We start from the raw sequence: 20,318 nt of genomic DNA on the forward strand, positions 1-20,318 counted from the left end.
TGCCATGAGTTATTGATCACATTTTTCCAGAGTGTAGTTCATTGTAATGACATTGTGTTTTCCTCTTTTGTGCACTTTTACATAATACACCAACACTTGTATCTGTTCCCAAGAAAGTGGTGGCTGAAATATGTGCAGTAAGTGGACATTTTCTAACTTTCCAAAAGAAAGAAAGAAAGTAGGCTATACGACTTTGTAATGTCCATTTGTTTCCATTGCACTGGACAGTGAATAAACCCTCTCAGATAACTGTCATATGGATGAAGTAGCCTACCTGCAAGTGCATAAATAACTTTACTTAATTTATACTTGTATGATTTATGTCTGCAATATAAGTTGCAGGATTTCACATCTACAAAAAGGCCTACAGAAGAGTCTGCACAGACAGAGGACACATAGGCCTACAGGTGGGCAGTGTATAGCCAACTTTTCCTTTTTATTTGTTGCATGAGGCATGTGTCTAATATCTCTTGTTGCAGGCACTTGACCACTGGCTTTTCTTTACAAAGAAATAAAACTCAAGGAACTAAGCATATTTGTCTTTTATTAAACATTTAATGAAAAGTGTTTTTTTTTGGCAATGTTGTGTAATATGGCACATGCAACAATGTCACATGCCCTGTCAGGTGTGCAACCCTCAGACTTTTCAGACACTGAAATCTTCCCTTTAGCCAAAGTTCATTTAATTGTGTGCCCTTGTCCTGCTAGAGCTGCATTGTAACTGGTTTGGGTCAGGGAATGGGGTCATAAAACACCTGTCTGCAGGCAGGAACATGTCATAATCACCTATGAAAAAATGCAGTTCTGTTAGGATCAGCATAGGTGTATGTAATACAGTGAGCTTGATATTTAATTGTGGAACTTTTCTTACCACTTTAAAATAATGTGCATAAATGTGAATCTCTGAACATTCTTAAGTCATGCACAGATCCTAGCCATTTTGCTTTCACATTTGTGATATGGAAGATGTTAGTCAACTGCCTTTTTATTTTATTTGATATAATATTACTAATCTGGAATATTAAGAATCACAATAGTAACTGGGCTGCACATTTACATTGTGAACCCCCTTTCTGTTCACATAATCCCCCTTTCTGTTCACATAATCCCCTTCATTGAGGCCTTGATGGCAGTCTACCAATCACGTTAGTGAAGCCTGAGTGACATATCTGTAATCGGCATGGTCATGATTGTATGATCTTCATAAAAAATTATGATAGCCTAAAAAAAAAAAACTGCTTTACAACATTGGGTCTTACGTGGCTTGGAAATGCCACAAAAAAAAACTAAAAACTGTTTTTTAAACCTAAAAGCGACAAAAAACGACAATCTCACGAGTCACAAGAAAAAATATCTCTCAGAAAGTGCACTATCGCGCTGCGCTGGACTTCCCGTATCAGCTCCGCTTATGAAGCCGGGATCTAATCCTGTTAACATGAAATAAGCCTGCTCCCGAGCAGGTTTAAGATTGCGCACCTGTTGCTATGACAGCAAGTCCAGGATGAGCGTTGAAGAACCAAACAATCCAAGATCATGCCAAATCGCCAACAATCAAATCCAGCTAAATGAGTTAGCGACGTACGAAGAACGGACCCCTGATTTACACATATGATGTTTGTCAATTTAAAAGATGCATTTTAAAGTCAAGAAAGTCGCAGCTTGATGTAAAACTGCTGAGGTATAAGACTGTGAAAATACGTAATTACAAAGACTACAAACCCAGAAGGCGCACATGGGACGTCATACCTTTTCTCTCAATGAATGAAGCAAACTTTACTGAAGCTAACGTCTGTCATTTTTTCTATATTCTTACATTATAATCGTAACGTTACGCCGTCATGCCTGAGTGTTTTGAGCCAGAATACACACATACGAGCAACGGATCTTGTGACGTACATAGTGCGAGACGAGAGATGTAGTTCATTGAGCGATTTTAACATAAAACTAGATTAAAAAGTTCGTCGAGACAAACTTTAAGTTGGCTTGAGAAAGCCGGACCAGAAAGTTTGAAGAAGTTTGAAGTTTAAAGTATTTTAAAGTAGTTTAAATTAGTTTAAATTAGTTTAAATTAGTTTGAAGTTTAAAGTATTTTAAAGTAGTTTAAAGTAGTTTAAAGTAGTTTAAAGTAGTTTGAAGTTTAAATTAGTTTAAAGTTTAAAGTAGCTGAAATGGATTAATGTGATAGATAGATAGATAGATAGATAGATAGATAGATAGACAGACATAGATAGATAGATAGATAGATAGACAGATAGATAGATAGATAGATAGATAGATAGATAGATAGATAGATAGATAGATAGATAGATAACTCTCACTCGCACATGCACTCACTCACACACAACACACACTAACTCGCTTAACATTCACTCAGACGAACGCGCACACACACTTAGAGTTTTTGAGTTTAGCGTTTAGAGTTTATACGTTTAAATGAAGTACATTTTGCAGTTTAAATTAGTTTAAAGTTTAAATTAGTTTGAAGACACACACACGCACAGACATGTCCCATTTTCTTCTGAAAAACATTTGCTAGACACAGTTTGATGCATTGCTAGACACAATTGCCCTGCTCCCTCCAAAATGGACAAAACTGCATATTTGACAAGGGTAAAATAATAATCCCCTACAACAATCAACATTAATCTATTACAACTGTCACTATTGAAGTAAAATGTGAAAATAAATGGAAAGTGTTGCGGCATTACAGTTAAGATGATCACGTGTCATGCATTGCAAAGATTACTTTTCAGCGTTGAGCATTACAACCAATCACACACGTTTCTGTTGAGCTCATCACGCAATAACCAATCAGCTTAATTTAGATTAGTTACCGGTGGAAAAAACCCCCCCTGCGGATTCGCGGGAGTTTTTGCTGTTTTCAACACCATGTGCTCCTCACCTTAGTCAGTCAGACTTGGAATTATGTCGTGGGAAAGAGCATATACGATGTAAGTAAGGTATTAATTTATAATCCTTTTGTTTTTCATGCTAAAATAACAATGTCTTGATTTTCAAATGCGTAAAAAGCTAAACTAATTCATTAACTGTTCTTGATTTGTGATACACAAAAACGTTTACTGTAAAAAGACACAATAGAGTTGATGAAATCAGTGTCAAAATTAATCTTTGCAATGCTGATGAAAAACCGATGTAGCATCGTTTAATGCAGCTCAAAGGCGAATTAGTAATGACTAAATAGACTATAAATTAGCCCTGTTTTCAACATTCCTGATGCTTTCAAATCTTTAAATTTTCTGTATGGGTGTGTGTAATTTATGTGATGTTAGGCTACTCCATATTTGAAAACGCACTCTAAAACGCCATAGAAAAATCTCGAGGGAACCAGTGGGGCGAGAAGTGTGGTTTTGACCTACATGGACCACGCCGTCCTGAGTCGCAGAAAACACCAGATCACGATGTGATAAAACAAGTAGGCTACACCCTTCGCTTTGAAACAAGTTTTAAACACTCTCGATAGGATTAATATGTTTTAATGTTAAGTTTATTTGTATTTATTTTTTGTTCATTATGAAGCTATCGCGGGGCAGATTCGACTGTGGCAGTCTAGTTAATGGGGAAACGCTACCCTTTAAATGCATGACAAATGTACGAGTCTGGACAAGAAAGTTTGAAGACTTTTAAATTAGTTTGAAGTTAACGATTGAACAAATAGTTTAAATCTCTCTTTATGGCAAAAACTCGTAATAATACGAACATTAGGCTATATTGTAAGAACAACTTATGTGGGGATGGACGCGCGTTGTAACAGTAACAGGTAAAGAGGAAAGAGGAGGAAATTAAATTGCTACATTTGAGACACAATTGCCCTGCTCCCTCCAAAATGGACAAAAATGCATATTCTATAAGGGGGTAAAACATTCCCCCTACACAATCCAAATTAATTTATTGCGATTGTCACTTTTGAAGTGAAATGTGGAAATAAATAAAAAGTGTTCCACCATTACAGTAACCGTTATGCTCCAGCAAGATTACTTTTAATTATACTTTTTTTTTTCCAGCTTGAGAATTACAACCAATCACACACGACTCTGTTGATCTAATGATGCAATGCTCAATCAGATGTGTATGAAAGTTGTTGAGGTGCGGATCTTAAACTAGGTGACAACCGTTACAGATTGTTCAGGCAGAACAATAAATCACTGGGTCCATGTCCACAATAAAGTTCTTTACTGTTGTCTTTGCTTCATACATCAGTATGGGTGTGGTTCTATAAATGAACAATAATAACAATAATGAATATACAGTATACAGTATACAATGAGGCAGAAACCGTAATCTGAACAGAATAAAAGTAATGCAATAGCATAAAGATATAAGGACATATTTATATCCAGCAGCTGTACATTTACCTCAGGTTTATACGCATTCACTTTAAATAAACTCACATAATATTACATCACATAATATTCAAAAAGTAACACTCAAAGTCCAATTCAGCTTGTTTTATGCTGAAATGAATGTGCGATCGAGCTTGTGTGCATTGACTACCTCAAAGGAATAAACAAACTTTTAGAATTGCAATATAACGTAGCAGCAACTAAATCTACCAAAATATACGTGAAAGAATTTAACTACTTACTTTTAAGATGTACGCACACAGTATGAGCAAAAATCTGCTAGAAATCGGACCAGATCAGCACGGAGATCATTACAAAACTGCCGCGACATTTAGCAACATTACATGTCTCGGCATGAACGCATTTTTATTGACATTCAGTTCTCCCGATCTAAACCAATGAAATTACAGGAATGATAGTCAGGTGATTCAGAAATAATATAAAGTGCAACAAATTAAATGTCCAGCAGAGGGCACCAGCGTCATTAAAGCTTAGCCTTTTGTACAGCCGCCCCCAAATTTGTGTAACAAATTTGAAAATAAAGAAAAGGCTCATTAATCTTTGTTGGTGTCATCAGGTAGGGCAGGCAGTTTAATCAGACGAGCCACAGGTCTTGTGTAACTTTTGTCTTTGACATTCACTACAGCTGTGCGGACTCGTCCATCTTGTCCAGGAATTACTTTGGCTACAGTACCTATTTGCCATAGGGCTCTGGGTGCTTGCTGGTCCACAATCATCACAACTTCACCAGTTTGAAGGTTTTCTGATTCTCCTTGCCATTTTTGTCGTCGTTGCAATTCTGGGAGGTAATGCCGTATGAAACATTTCCAGAAGTTTTCAGTTAGAATCTGGCTGTGACGCCATCTCCTACGACTGAGCATTTCTGATTCCGGATAGACAACTTGTGGTAATGCAGAATTTGGACGTCCCATGAGGAGGGAATTAGGTGTCACTGGGTCTATATCTGCTATGTCTGAGGAAACATATCCCAATGGTCTGGAGTTTAATATTCCCTCTATTTCCACAAGTACCGTGTTCAGTACTTCTTCTGGAACAGATTGAGAACCAAGCGCGGTACGTAGTGCTGTCTTGATAGACCTAACCTCTCTCTCCCACGATCCACCAAAATGCGGTGCATTTGGTGGGTTTAGACGGAAATGAATCTGTTGAGAAGCCAGATTCACTTTCAAGGTTGGGTGAAGTGCATTGAAGGCATTCTGAAGTTCTGTAATACCTCCTTTGAAATTTGTGCCATTATCAGAGAGCACTTCATATGGTTTCCCTCTGCGAGCTATGAACCTTCTTAACGACATAAGAAAGGAGTCTGTGTCAATGCTCGATAGAAGTTCAATATGAACAGCTTTGGTAGTAAGGCACTTGTACAGTATTCCCCAACGTTTTTCACATCTGCGTCCAAACTTAACCTGGAAGGGGCCAAAACAGTCAATGCCTGTCGAATAGAAAGCTGGACGAAACAGTCTAAGGTTGGACTGGGGGAGATCCGCCATCATGGGAATTTCTGGTTTCCCTCGCCATTTCTTACATTCAAAGCAACTGCGCTGGTGTCTTTTTACTGCCTCTCTGCCTCTTATGATCCAATATTTCCGTCTCAGTTCTGCGAACACGCGCTCAGGTCCCGGATGTAACTGGAGGTTGTCGTAATGTTGAATCAGAAGCTTTACAAGAGGGTGAGTAGGATCTAAGACAATGGGGTGAAGAGTGTTTGCGTCCAAGTGCTTACATCTGCGGAGGCGTCCACCTACTCTGACTAATTTGGCTTTGTGATCATACTCTGGGGCTAGAGTTAGAAGACGACTAGAGCGAGATACAGGTTTTCCTAACTGGAGTTGGGCTGTTTCTTCTGGGAAGCTTTCAACTTGAGCACGTCTCAGAAGTTCCTGTTCAGCTTGTGTATAGTCGTCAGCAGAGAGTTCACTTTCGTCTGCCGCCCCATGAAGGTAAATAGCAGTAGCCTTAATCAGATCTTGAAGTGAATTGTATTGAGAGATATCTGGAATATCAGTTTGGCTGGAGGATAGCGTTCCACAGAAAGTAGAAGTGCGGTGTTCTTGGATATCATCGCCTGCGGCATCAAGTGGCTGTTTGGGCCAAACACTAACTGGCTGAGTTAAGAACTGTGGACCTTGATTCCAGCGGCTTTGTGTTGTGAGTTTAGAGAGAGTGAGTCCTCTGGTAATGTCGTCTGCTGGGTTCAACTCTGAATTGACATAACGCCAGGCTTTTGGGTTTGTAAGGTCTTGTACCTCAGCCACACGCGTTCCGACAAACACCTTATAGTTGCATGAGTCTGATTGAAGCCAAGTCAATACAGTTGTGGAGTCAGTCCAGTATAGTTCTTGATCAATCTTGATGGTCAGTTCTTTTCTCAAAGTAGCAGCCAGCTGAGCACCAGTGAGGGCAGCACAGAGTTCGAGTCGCGGTATAGACTGTTGTCGTTTGGGTGCTACTCTCGATCTCGCAGCAACAAATGCAACCTGAGTTTCACCATGTTTATCATTTGAACTTATATATGCAACTGATCCATATGCACGTTCTGATGCATCACAGAATATATGCATGGTTCGTTTGCGAACTGGTAGTTCAGTATTTACTTTGGTGTAACATCTTGGGAATGTGACATGTGGTAGTTGCGTCAGTTCACTCTGCCAAGTCAACCAAGCCTGAAGTAGGTCTTTGGGAAGATCTGGGTCGTCCCATTCACGTTTCTTGTCCCATAAACGCTGGATAATTATTTTGGCTCTTGTTGTGAATGGAATTAGGAAGCCTAATGGGTCATATTGGCTTGCAAGGGTTTTGTAGATGTTCCTCAATGTTGGTACAGAATTTTCCTGTTGTTTGTATCTGTAACCAAGAACATCTGAAGAGCACTGCCAGCGTAGGCCCAGAGTCATCTCTTGTGGGTCTGCTCCACTTTGAGTGAACCAAAGGTGACTGTTTGCAGATTTCAGCTCATCCGGGAAATGAGCAATGACTGATGGAGTGTTAGTGGCCCACTGCCTCAATTCAAAGCCACCTTCCGATAGAAGTTTCTGCATCTTAGTTACAAGAGTCTGTGCTTCATCAACTGATGGGAAACTTTGCAGCCAGTTGTCTACATAAAAGTTGTGCTCTACTGAGGCATGCACATCTTCTTCTGGAGTGCTGTGGTCATAAACGTGTCTCTGCAAAGCGAAGGTTGCACAACAGGGGCTACAAACTGTCCCAAAAGGCAATACCTGCCACTCATAAACAGTTGGGGCTCTTTGCTGGTCCAAGTTTCTCCAAAGGAAACGGAGAAAGGGTTTGTCCTCCGGCAGCAAACACACCTGGTGGAACATTCCTTTTACATCGCTGCTAATAGCAACAGCATTTTCTCTGAAGCGCAGAAGTACTCCTAAGAGGGTTGATCCAAGTGTAGGGCCAGGCAGAAGATGGTCATTTAAGCTTGTTCCTTTGTGCTTAAATGAGCAGTTGAAGACAATTCTGTGTTTTTCATTGTGTTGAACAATGTGGTGTGGTATGTACCATGCGCGATGGCTTTTATCTGTTTCCTCTGGTGTCAGCTTTGAGATATAGCCCGAATTCTCAAGTTTCTGCACTTCTTTAAGGTACACTGACGCAAGATCTGTGTTCTGCAGAAGGCGTTTTTCTGTGCTTCTTAAATTAGCTGTTACTGCTTCTTTAGTTGATTGCAAAGGTGGAAGATTTCTTTTCCAGAGGAGGGGTGTTGCATACCTTTGAATGTCTCCGACTGCCACCCTGATTGTTTTCTCCTCAAGAATTTGCACTGCTTCTGTGTCTTGCCTTGATCTCGTGATCAATTTCTCACTCCTATACGGAAGTGTGTCCATTTGCCACAATTTCTGTACATTGTTGAACAGTTCGGCTTCTGGTGACAAAGTGGAGGTTAATAGACACTGCTGGGGTGAGAGCTGAGTGGAAAGGAATTTTGAGGGGCCCTGCAGAGTCCACCCAAGTCTGGTTTTCACAGCGGCAGGACCACCAGGAGGTCCGAGACGTACTGGCTCTGTGGCTGTGATTAGATGCGGGTAATCTGAGCCAATGAGTAAGAGTGGTTGAGCCTGCTGCAGTGGGGGAATAGGCAGACCTTGTAGATGTCTGTATTTCTTTTGCAGCAACTTAACAGGGTAAGTGTGTTTTGCGAGGCTCAGTTCTTTGGCTGTGAAAGCTCTTTCAATGGTGAAGGGTTTGTTTGGCTGAAACACAGAAGCTACTGAGAATGAAACAGCCGCCCCATGAACGATCCGTATGTCTTGTCTCACAGTACGGAGGGCTACATCTTCGGGAAGTCCTTGAAGATCAAGTTGCTGTGCTGCTTCATACAGTAACATTGTCCTCTCTGAGCCGTCATCCAGTATGGCGTATGTGTCAAGTTCCTTCTCACCATTTCTCAAGATCACTCGGCTGACCTTCAAAAGAACTTTACTGCTTGCAGTTGGTCTGTCCAGATACAAAGTCTCTACTTCTGAGTTCACAAGACAACTGTTTTCTGCTGAAGCTTGTGTTTCATGCTTAACTTTAGCATTGAAGTCATGCAGTATTTCTAAATGTCTCTTTTCACATTTTTTGCATTTGGCTTTAAGATTACATTGTGAGATCTGGTGATCACGGCCACACTTAAAGCACTTCTTATTTGACTTCAGCCAGGACTCCACTTGATCTTGATTCAGCAGTTTGAAATTAGCGCACTGACTGAAGTAATGCTGCACAGTGTTGCAAAAGGGGCAGTACTTTGTGGGTTTCTCCTTCTTGACTGCTGTAGCACTTGCCGGTTTACTCTGTTCACCACCATGCAAGACAGTAGCAAATCGTTGAACTGGTTTGAAGTTCCTTTGCTGGTCTCTCTGTGGCTGAGAGTAGGCTCTGCTTACATTACTAGCATACTGTGTCTCATCCTCTTGTATTCTGAGTTCATATTCAAGCCAGTCGCTGAGTTCTATCAGTGTTGGAACTGGGATTTGCATGGGGTTAACAAACCTTCTGAAGTTTGCTTTAAGATCATGTGGCAATTTGGCAAGAAGACGTGAAACATGTGACCCACATTTGAGTTCTGTCCATCCTTTAGCTCCAAGTTGGTCCAGCATTCCAACTAATGCGCGCACTTTGAGGGCAAACATCCTAAAAGATTTAATGTCACCACTCCTGATTTTTGGGCCATCCATCAATTCTGCAATTCTTTGTAGTGCGAGTTGATGTGGTTGACCATAAAGTGCAGTTAGAGACCTCATGGTGTTGGTGTATGGGTACCTGCTGTTGACATACGAGTCTGCAATGAGCAAAGCATTCTCCTGTTTCAGATGATCAACGAGTATTTGGTACTTGAAACGTTCTGTAGCCTCAACAGGTAGCAAATTCTCCAGTGCAATTTTGAGTCGTGCAAACTCTCTGGGATCCTCACTGCAAAAATTAGGAATGGTGGGAATGGGACCTCTGTAGATGGGCTCTACATGAGGATATGGAGGAGAAGGAGGACGCACTGGGTGGTACGGCTGATATGTTTCAGGCTGAGCATAATCTGCGTACTGTCGTGGGGTCAAAAATCTTGATTTGTCTGCAGGAGTAGGAGCTGATCGACCATAGCAGTCTGAGTGTCTCTCATAGCGTTCATGGTGAGCTAATGTATCCCTCGGAGATAGTCTCTCATCTTGGTGGACTGGACTTGAAACTGAATAACCATGATGAGGTTGCTGATAACCGTGTGGTTCAGTGGAAGGGAAATAGCTGACGGGTCTACTGTTCAGACTATGATTTTTATAAGTCCCATAAGTAGCTGCTGTCTCTTGGCTGTAGTCCTGAGGCATAAACTGAACAGCTGGGGGAGATTGGCTGCGCTCTCTTTGTTCAGTGGACAGATAGTTATGGCCTCTGTGGTCTGTGTTGTAGTAACCACGTAGTCTGTCTACATGCCTAATACCAAGATGAGGATATGTAGCATCTTCTTGATGAGCCAGCTTGTGCTGGGCTTGAGTTGGTCCATAAGAAGAGAAAGGATGACCAGAAGTTAGCCGATTTGCAGAGCCTGGTAGCCTCAGTTCTCCTAGGTTGTCAGTGAGATAATCAATCTCTTTGTGACTGACTGGATGAGAATGCAAAGGGTCTCCTTGTGAATCTACAGGCAGTGCCCTCATGGGCAGAGGAAGATCGTCTTGATCTCTAGGCAGAACTGGCCTGCCCTCAGTGGCTGCTGTATATGGACTTGAGGAGAGAACTCTCTGTTCTGCATCAATTATTCGCCTTGGAGAAGTCCGAGTACGGGGCCTTGGCTGTGGCGGTGACTGTGGCAAATCTTGATATGTCTCCACAAATGAACTCCTTTCACTTGATCCAGTGCTCATACCTTTCGTTGGTTCTGGTCCGCTTTCAGTACGTGGGAACTCTTTAAAGGCAGGCATTTTACCTGGTTCAGGTCCAGTTGCACCATTTGTGGGCTGTTCATCAGAATGAAGTAGCTGACATGGCATTGTGTAGTCAACATAGAAGTCATCTAAGTATCTTGGTGGGATGACTTGTCGACGTGGTCGAACCACTGGTTGATCTGAGGTAGCCTGTCTTTCTATTCTGGACATGGTGATACTGTAATAGCTGTCTGATCCGGCTCGAAGGACCAAATTTTGTATGAAAGTTGTTGAGGTGCGGATCTTAAACTAGGTGACAACCGTTACAGATTGTTCAGGCAGAACAATAAATCACTGGGTCCATGTCCACAATAAAGTTCTTTACTGTTGTCTTTGCTTCATACATCAGTATGGGTGTGGTTCTATATATGAACAATAATAACAATAATGAATATACAGTATACAGTATACAATGAGGCAGAAACCGTAATCTGAACAGAATAAAAGTAATGCAATAGCATAAAGATATAAGGACATATTTATATCCAGCAGCTGTACATTTACCTCAGGTTTATACGCATTCACTTTAAATAAACTCACATAATATTACATCACATAATATTCAAAAAGTAACACTCAAAGTCCAATTCAGCTTGTTTTATGCTGAAATGAATGTGCGATCGAGCTTGTGTGCATTGACTACCTCAAAGGAATAAACAAACTTTTAGAATTGCAATATAACGTAGCAGCAACTAAATCTACCAAAATATACGTGAAAGAATTTAACTACTTACTTTTAAGATGTACGCACACAGTATGAGCAAAAATCCGCTAGAAATCGGACCAGATCAGCACGGAGATCATTACAAAACTGCCGCGACATTTAGCAACATTACATGTCTCGGCATGAACGCATTTTTATTGACATTCAGTTCTCCCGATCTAAACCAATGAAATTACAGGAATGATAGTCAGGTGATTCAGAAATAATATAAAGTGCAACAAATTAAATGTCCAGCAGAGGGCACCAGCGTCATTAAAGCTTAGCCTTTTGTACAAGATGAGTTTAGATTAGTTATCGATGAAGAAAAAAAAAACTGCGGATTCGCGGGATTTTTTGCCGCTCACCTCAGACAGACATTAATCGATGTTGGATTATGTTTCGATTGTGCAAAACGAATCAACGTTGAAATCGTGACGTTGTTTCACCGTTGATGTCGTGACGTTGTTTCTTTGTTGATTTCGTGACGTTGTTTCACCGTCTCTTCTTTATGGGTGAATAAAGATTGTATGTCGACGTTGAACCAATGTTGAATTATGCTTCGGTTTTGCTAATTGAATCAACGTTGATATCGTGACGTTGTTTCACCGTCTTACCTTTCATCATGGGATAATAACATTGTACATTCAATTACAACCTAGTTTGCAGTTGGAACATGAGTCATGACAATGCTGACTGAATTTGTGATTAACTGTACACTAAAATATTGTTAACTATCAAATTACTTGCAGCAATGGTTTAATTAAACACATTTAATACAAAATATAACACATGCTCAAGATTGTAAAACAAGTTTTATTCTGAAAAAACAAGTCTAAAAATACTTTCTAAAACAGATGAAGTAATGTTAAAAACCTGTAAAGCAAGTGTAAATAATGTTTATAATTTAATGTTTAATATTAAATGTATATAATTTAATAATGTTCAATAATTTAATAATGTTCAATTGTATTGTATTGATTATTTGCTAGGCACAATTATTTCAATGCTCACCCTTTGAACATTTGAACATTATTTCAATAACATGTTCTACACAATTATTTTTAATTGATTGACAGCCCTAATTTATATGCAATTAAAATGCGATTAATTTCGATTAATTAATTACAAAGCCTCTAATTAATTAGATTTTTTTTTTTTTATCGAGTCCCGGCCCTATTTTTAATTTATATAGTGCCTTTCCCAAGCTCAAGAACGCTTCACAATAACAGTAAAGAAAAAACAATCAGTTCATACCTAAATGGACAGTAGACATTTGCCCAGTCCGATAAATTATCGATTGCAGTGGCATATCACATTACATTTTAGTTACATGAGAGTTATAATGTTATTATTATTTTGACTATTTTTTTTATTTAGATTTGCTTTTTTTTTTATTTGAAAGTATATTGGGCTGGATTAATGAAAATCTTAAGAAGTTAAGAAAATTCTTAAGATAAATTCTAAGAATGTTCCTTAGTGCAATTCTTGAAAATTCTTAGGTGATCAGATATTTTCTTAAAAAAAATCTTAATTTTGATTTCCTTATGAAAATGACAGGCTATCTTGTTACTTGATTTAAAATATCATACAAATAGGCGTTTAAAAGGGGAATGAGGTACAATAGGATGTTATCCATGCTCAAATAAGGGTATGAATCCTGTTTGAACCAATGTAAATGGTTAGTAATAATAATAATAAATAATTATTATTATTGTGAAACATGTTCTTTCTATCAATTCTTTATCGTTAAAGCATGTTTTAGTAGATTGTGCTGGTTTTAACCTGTGAGAAACATTTTAACAAAGTTAAACCTAATATGTTTTTAGTTTTTAATAGTAATTTTTTTTTTTTTTAACCATGAATATTATTTCCTTAAAATAAAACAAATAATGAATATAACAAACAATGATGATTGTGTTTTTTTTTTTCAGTGCGCTTGTTTTTCTGCCCCATTAAGATCTGCTCTGGATCTTTAAAACCTTTTTCCTTTCAGAACCAGAGTCATGCAAAGAGGACCTACAAACACAGGAATAAATTGCTGTCCTCGCCACTCGTCCAGCATGGTGATGGGCAAAGAGCCTCCTGTGCCCTTGCCCTTCCCTCTTCCAGCAGAGTAAGTGGAGCACTTTTAAATATTTGCTTATGTGGGTCCCAGACAAATACACTCATGCCAATATTTAAAAGACAGTGTAATTATTACATATGTAATCCTTCCTCAAATGCGGCCTCTTCTCCGCTTGGGTGAGGGCCGGCTATAAAAAAGGCTTATTTGTTCCAGGAATCCAAGAAAATGTAAGTACTTATTTTTATTTCTTAATCAGATAAATTAGGAGTTTTTTAGCAAATATATTATTAAAAAAAAAATTCTCACCATGAATTTATCCACAAAGGCATGGCGTTTAAAACATACAAAACTAACAGTGATGATTGTGATTTATTTCAGTTTTACTGCCCCATTAAGCGCCGCTCTGGACACTCTGTTTTGAGATGAGAGTAAATGGAGAAGTACAAAAACATAGCAAGAAACCATAGCATTAAATTATAACAGGAACATTTATTTGAACAACTAAAATATATGTAAAATTGAACTTCCAAAACATGGTATAAAAAAGGCAAATAAACCAAAAATGTAAGGAATAGTTTACTCAAATTCTTCAAGAATTTACTCATCTATAAATTGATACAAAGTAACAAACCTATATTTCTTTCTTTCTTTTGCTGAAACAGAAAATAATATATTTTAAGGAATGACAGTACCTAGACAGTTGCTAGTCCCCATTGACTTCCATAGTATAGAAAAAAAAATACTATGGAAGGCAACAAGGACCACATAATGTCAGGTTACAAGCATTCCTTAAAATATCTTATTTTGTGTTCCAGCAAAAGAAAGAACTATAGGTTTGTACCAATTTAAGGATGAGTAAATACTTGCAGAATTTTCATTCACTTTTTGCTGAACTTCACCACTTTAAAATTTAAGTGGTCAATAATTAAAGTCATGGGCAGCTCGCCAAGCAGCTCTTTGCTGCCACCCATGTACAAATTTGATGGCATCCTGTACTCTCCGTAATCGGAATCGAGGAGGATGAACATGTCCGCCTCCTCTGACAGTCCGATTACCTCCACCTCAACGGTCTTCACTGCTCTCTCTGAGACCTGCAAAGTGAAATGTGGAATCTTTACATTTATGTAAGTTGCATTGCAGTCTATGGGGGACAGGTTTATGATAAATTTTTATGTGCATAAATTGACATGATTTTAATTTTCATTTAATCCCTTTTAGGTATCTTAACAACAATGTACCTTGATTGTTGTATATGAGGTGGAGTTCATCTTTGACCTCCCATTGGGCCAGACATTTGGCTTCAGGTGTGTGGCCTCAATGTAGTCCCCCATCCTCATATCTACGAGGGCTTCATCCCGCCACAGCGACACCTCAACAAGTTTCCCGGCAGTCATCAAATGAAGGTCTAGGATGGGGACTTCACCTCCCTTGACTGCTGTCATGCGGACCACTTGTAACTACAAAGAGGGAGAGAGAGAGATTTTCGCTTCTAAGGTGAGTAAATGATGAATTTTTATGAATTTTCATATTTTGATGAACTGTCTTTTTTAAAAGAAAGCGAGGCTTAATAGGTAAAGATGCACATCTTTAATAGATGTTTACACAGGACAAAAAAAAAGCTTACAGTAATCAGCCCTGTGGAATCACATCCTGTTCACACATGATCTCTAACTGGTGATTTGCCAATAATTTACCAATAATTTACCAGTATAAGACTGTATGTGTTAAACATGTTGTCTTAGATAACATTATAATAATTAAATAAAGAACTCAACGCGTATATCATTCTTAAGTATGACATTTTTACTCACCCTCTCCACATAGCCACCAAGGGTGACATATCCATTTGTGAATATGTCACTGTCATCCCCACTTTTAAATGTTGAAGATGGGCAAAGAGCCTCCTCTGCTCTTGCCCTTGCGTCTTCTGGCAGATTAATTGGTGCCGTTTTGAATTTGCTTGACGCCGAACCCAAGAAAATGCACTCATGGCCGAACTTGAGCGAGAGCGAGTAATTTTTTATTACAAATGTCCCACCCTGCTCAAATTCGGCCTCTTCTCCACTTTTGGGTGCTAAATACACTTTAGCACCTCCAGTGCTGAGTGCACTTGTTGTCGTCGTCTTTGTGGCTGTGATTATTACTTCGCCACCTTCCTGCTGGGCAAAGGCTGTACCCCTGTGGACAGTCCTGTTTGCCACACAGATGCACCTCATTGGTGCGGGCCGGCTGTAAGGGCTATTAGTTTGAGTCATCTGTGGGTAAAATAATAATACTTATGAATGTTGTTCATTTTATTTTCACAAAACATGCAAAACTAAATATCACATCAATAGCACACTGAGTATTTATAACAATCACATCAGGTTTTATTTTCGCTAACAAATATTAGGCTCTTTTCCTCCATCAGACTCAAATGATTAGTGTTGCTAAACCTGTAGCTGATTTCTAGTCCAGATTTAGATTTTTAACAAATGAATTCAGCATCTCGCTCATTAAAATAGTGTAAAAGAGGCTCTTGTCAAATGAACTATCAATTAGCTTGTCATGACTTTATTAAACTCAGATTTAAGTTTGTAAAATAAATAGCCTTGCTACCTGTTATAGTGTTACACTTCCTATACTGTTGAAAAATTAACTTTTCTAACAGGAAGGTAAAATCCTGTCAGAAGTGGCCCTCTCGTTACTTTGAGTGATAACATGATACTTATTGATGTCAGCTACCGGTATATAGATATAAATATAAATTACACATTTCACTAGTGAATATATTATCATGTTGTAATGATTAACTTTAAAGTAAAAGTCTGCACTTATGGCATATGAATGTCAGGTATCATGAAAATCATTTTATTTTAGCTTGGCATCAGGGAATTTTTAGATATGCACTTATTTGAATTTTTCCTCCCTTTGTCACAGGTGTGTCATTGGTAGTTGGCAGCAGTATGTGCTGACACTCCAGAGAGTAAGAAAGGATAAGGTAAAGAAATTACTTCTGACAGGAAAGTGTATTTTCTAAAACACTCCTTAGACTAAATGCAAATCGAGGCACCAATCACAAACGCTGAGGTGATTTACAAAGGGAATGGGCTGTGAATAAACCTTCCCCCACTCTGTTACAACTGAGAAGGGTCTGGTGTCAACCAGGCTATTTTATTACTGTCATTTCTTAATAAATTAATTCAAATTACACTTGTAATGTAAAAAAAGTAAAAAAATTACTTCAGAAAATACACTTTCCTGTCAGGAACACAGACTAAATCCTGTCAAAATGTTTTTTATTACTGTCATTTCTTCATAACCAACTGATGCCGCTCAAATGCAATTGGATAGACCTAAAACCAATCAGAGCGATAGTCATCGTGACAACACGATGACGATCGCTCTGATTGGTTTTAGGTCTATCCAATTGCATTTGAGCGGCATCCGTTGGTGACGCCCCTTTGGAAATGGGCTGTGAATAAACCTTCCCCCACTCTGTTACAACTGAGAAGGGTCTGGTGTCAACCAGGCTATTTTATTACTGTCATTTCTTAGTAAATTATTTCAAATTACACTTGTAATGTAAAAAAAGTAAAAAAATGACTTCAGAAAATACACTTTCCTGTCAGGAACACAGACTAAATCCTGTCAAAATGTTTTTTATTACTGTCATTTCTTCATAACCAACTGATGCCGCTCAAATGCAATTGGATAGACCTAAAACCAATCAGAGCGATAGTCATCGTGACAACACGATGACGATCGCTCTGATTGGTTTTAGGTCTATCCAATTGCATTTGAGCGGCATCCGTTGGTGACGGCCCTTTGGAAATGGGCTGTGAATAAACCTTCCCCCACTCTGTTACAACTGAGAAGGGTCTGGTGTCAACCAGGCTATTTTATTACTGTTATTTCTTAATAAATTATTTCAAATTACACTTGGAATGTAAAAAAAGTTAAATTACTTCAGAAAATACACTTTCCTGTCAGGAACACAGACTAAATCCTGTCAAAATGTTTTTTATTACTGTCATTTCTATATAACCTATTTCAAATTACACTCGTAATGTAAAAAAAGTAAAAAAAATACTTCAGAAAATACACTTTCCTGTCAGGAACACAGACTAAATCCTGTCAAAATGTTTATTACTGTCATTTCTATATAACCTATTTCAAATTACACTCGTAATGTAAAAAAAGTTAAAAAATTACTTCAGAAAATACACTTTCCTGTCAGGAACACAGACTAAATCCTGTCAAAATGTTTATTACTGTCATTTCTATATAACCTATTTCAAATTACACTCGTAATGTAAAAAAAGTAAAAAAAATACTTCAGAAAATACACTTTCCTGTCAGGAACACAGACTAAATCCTGTCAAAATGTTTATTACTGTCATTTCTATATAACCTATTTCAAATTACACTCGTAATGTAAAAAAAGTTAAAAAATTACTTCAGAAAATACACTTTCCTGTCAGGAACACAGACTAAATCCTGTCAAAATGTTTATTACTGTCATTTCTATATAACCTATTTCAAATTACACTCGTAATGTAAAAAAAGTAAAAAAAATACTTCAGAAAATACACTTTCCTGTCAGGAACACAGACTAAATCCTGTCAAAATGTTTATTACTGTCATTTCTATATAACCTATTTCAAATTACACTCGTAATGTAAAAAAAGTTAAAAAATTACTTCAGAAAATACACTTTCCTGTCAGGAACACAGACTAAATCCTGTCAAAATGTTTATTACTGTCATTTCTATATAACCTATTTCAAATTACACTCGTAATGTAAAAAAAGTAAAAAAAATACTTCAGAAAATACACTTTCCTGTCAGGAACACAGACTAAATCCTGTCAAAATGTTTATTACTGTCATTTCTATATAACCTATTTCAAATTACACTCATAATGTAAAATACAATTTCCTGTCAGGAACACCTAAGACTAAATCCTCATTAATGGTAAAAAAAATACACAACCTCTGTTCTCTGTTCTGCCTGTCTTGACAGTTTATATAGAAGTAAAAAGCGACTCACCTTAGAAACTTGTTGCCGAGTTGTGAAGTATAGAGGGGGTCCGGGGGTCTTATACTTGGCAGCAGTCCAATCAAAAGGTATCGCCATGCCACATGATGACAAAGCAGATTTTTTTTGTGTGTGTAGACATGCATTTGTGCAACACATGAGATTGTGTGTGTGAGAACCCCTGGAGAACACCATTAGAGGATCGGGACACCCAGGGGTGTAATTTGTGGGGGGGTTGGGGGGGAGATAACCCCCCCAATATTTAAATCTATGCATTACAACCCCCCTGATATTTATACCATGATCACATGAAAAGGAGGCATACCCAAACTTCAACCCCCCCCCCAATGTTCAAACCAAATCTACGCCCTTGGGGACACCCTTCGGTCTTGCACCCCTTAGCGGAAACACGCATTGAGGGTCCCCGGGCAGAAGTGCGGATATTGGGACAGGGACAGACAGGGGGAATGAGAGGGACAGTGAGTGTGTAATTGGCTAGTTGCACATGGCTGCCATGTTGGAGTTCCAAAATCTCCAAAATGGCCAAATGCTCTCCCTAATATAGTGAAATATGACAAACAACTAGTGAGGACATTGTAGTGGTCCTCATTAGTTGAAAATTCTTATAAATGGGTGTTTATTGCATATGTTTGGTAGGTTAAGTAATAAGAGTTTCATTTGACTGTTATATCATGTTAATTATATTTTCTATGAATATAGTGAAAAAGCTGACTGTGGACACATTGTATTGCCATCTTACCAAACAGACAAAGCATGTGAAAAAAAGGTAGAAGTATTAGAATTCATTGTACATTCTATCTTGATTAACAAGATCATGCAGCTAACAAAGCGAATTTGTCTTGGTGTTTTGTTTTTCTACAGTACATGGGATGCCTAATGGAATGATTTTTATTTTTATTAATTTATGTTGCACTTTTTTTTTTAATGAATTGTACTTATTATAATGTATTTAATAAAATAATTGTATTTATTATGTTTTGAACTTGTTTTTAATCAACCAGTTATGTTAATGCATATGAATTCATAAATAACATTCATTCATCATATGCTAGAATGAAGTGTATGTATTTTAATGGATGTGTAAGGCTCACACTAGTTCAGCCCAAGGTGGGCATCCGAGTAGCGAGGAAGGTCATCACGTGTTCAGTGTTTTCTCATGGCAAAGTATTTTGGGTTAAATGCAATACATTTTCTCATATATATATCTCTCTTTAATTCATCTAACTCCATAAATTTAAATGTTTTGAGGATATCTGTGCATCACTAAATGTGAGCGAATGTTTGACTATTTTAACTCTTAAATGAACATATAATGTCAAAGTCAGTTAGAATAATCAAGGTCATTAGGTGAGACTTTCATCTCAGAGCAAGAAATTAATTTCTTAGCAAGGTTGTTTTATCGAGCAGTGGTCACTCTTCAACCAGTTTTTCATATCTTACAGATGAATTGAAATTAACTTTTGTTTTTCAGTAAAATAATTATTGTTTTAAATAATTGAATGATTAATTTACTTACTTGATTATCATTGTTTAGTTATGTTATATCTATTTAAATGTTTATAAAAGGAGGGGGTAAATTAATGGACAAACAAATGCTCAGTAATGTAATTTTAAAAATTAAATTAAATGACCGTTATCAGCTCTTCAGCACGTGATTGATTATAACCAATGAGACTGCTGGAACTTTGCAGCTAATAACCTGTCACTCATTCAACTGAAATCATCTGTTTCTGT

The 20,318-nt window shown here is 38.0% G+C and overlaps 1 protein-coding gene across 2 annotated transcripts; it reads right to left on the bottom strand.

Moving 5' to 3' along the window:
• Positions 1 to 14,028: 14,028 nt before the first annotated feature.
• LOC311077142 (uncharacterized protein) lies at positions 14,029 to 19,289 on the bottom strand. 2 transcript variants are annotated; one of them, XM_084138950.1, is made up of 4 exons: positions 18,576 to 19,289; positions 15,357 to 15,800; positions 14,784 to 15,002; positions 14,029 to 14,636 (listed from the first exon to the last, which is right to left on the bottom strand). In XM_084138950.1, exons 1-4 carry the CDS (start codon positions 18,837 to 18,839, stop codon positions 14,424 to 14,426), a joined length of 1,140 nt encoding a protein of 379 aa, XP_083995076.1. In that variant the 5' UTR covers positions 18,840 to 19,289; the 3' UTR covers positions 14,029 to 14,423. The 2 variants fall into 2 exon arrangements, with proteins under 2 accessions (XP_083995076.1, XP_083995077.1); XM_084138951.1 differs by lacking the exon at positions 18,576 to 19,289 and having other exon boundaries at positions 15,357 to 15,872.
• Between the last annotated feature and the right edge of the window lie 1,029 nt (positions 19,290 to 20,318).

This window comes from Abramis brama (genome assembly GCF_963993115.1).
Source record: "Abramis brama genome assembly, contig: SCAFFOLD_83, whole genome shotgun sequence".
Lineage (NCBI taxonomy): Eukaryota > Metazoa > Chordata > Actinopteri > Cypriniformes > Leuciscidae > Abramis > Abramis brama.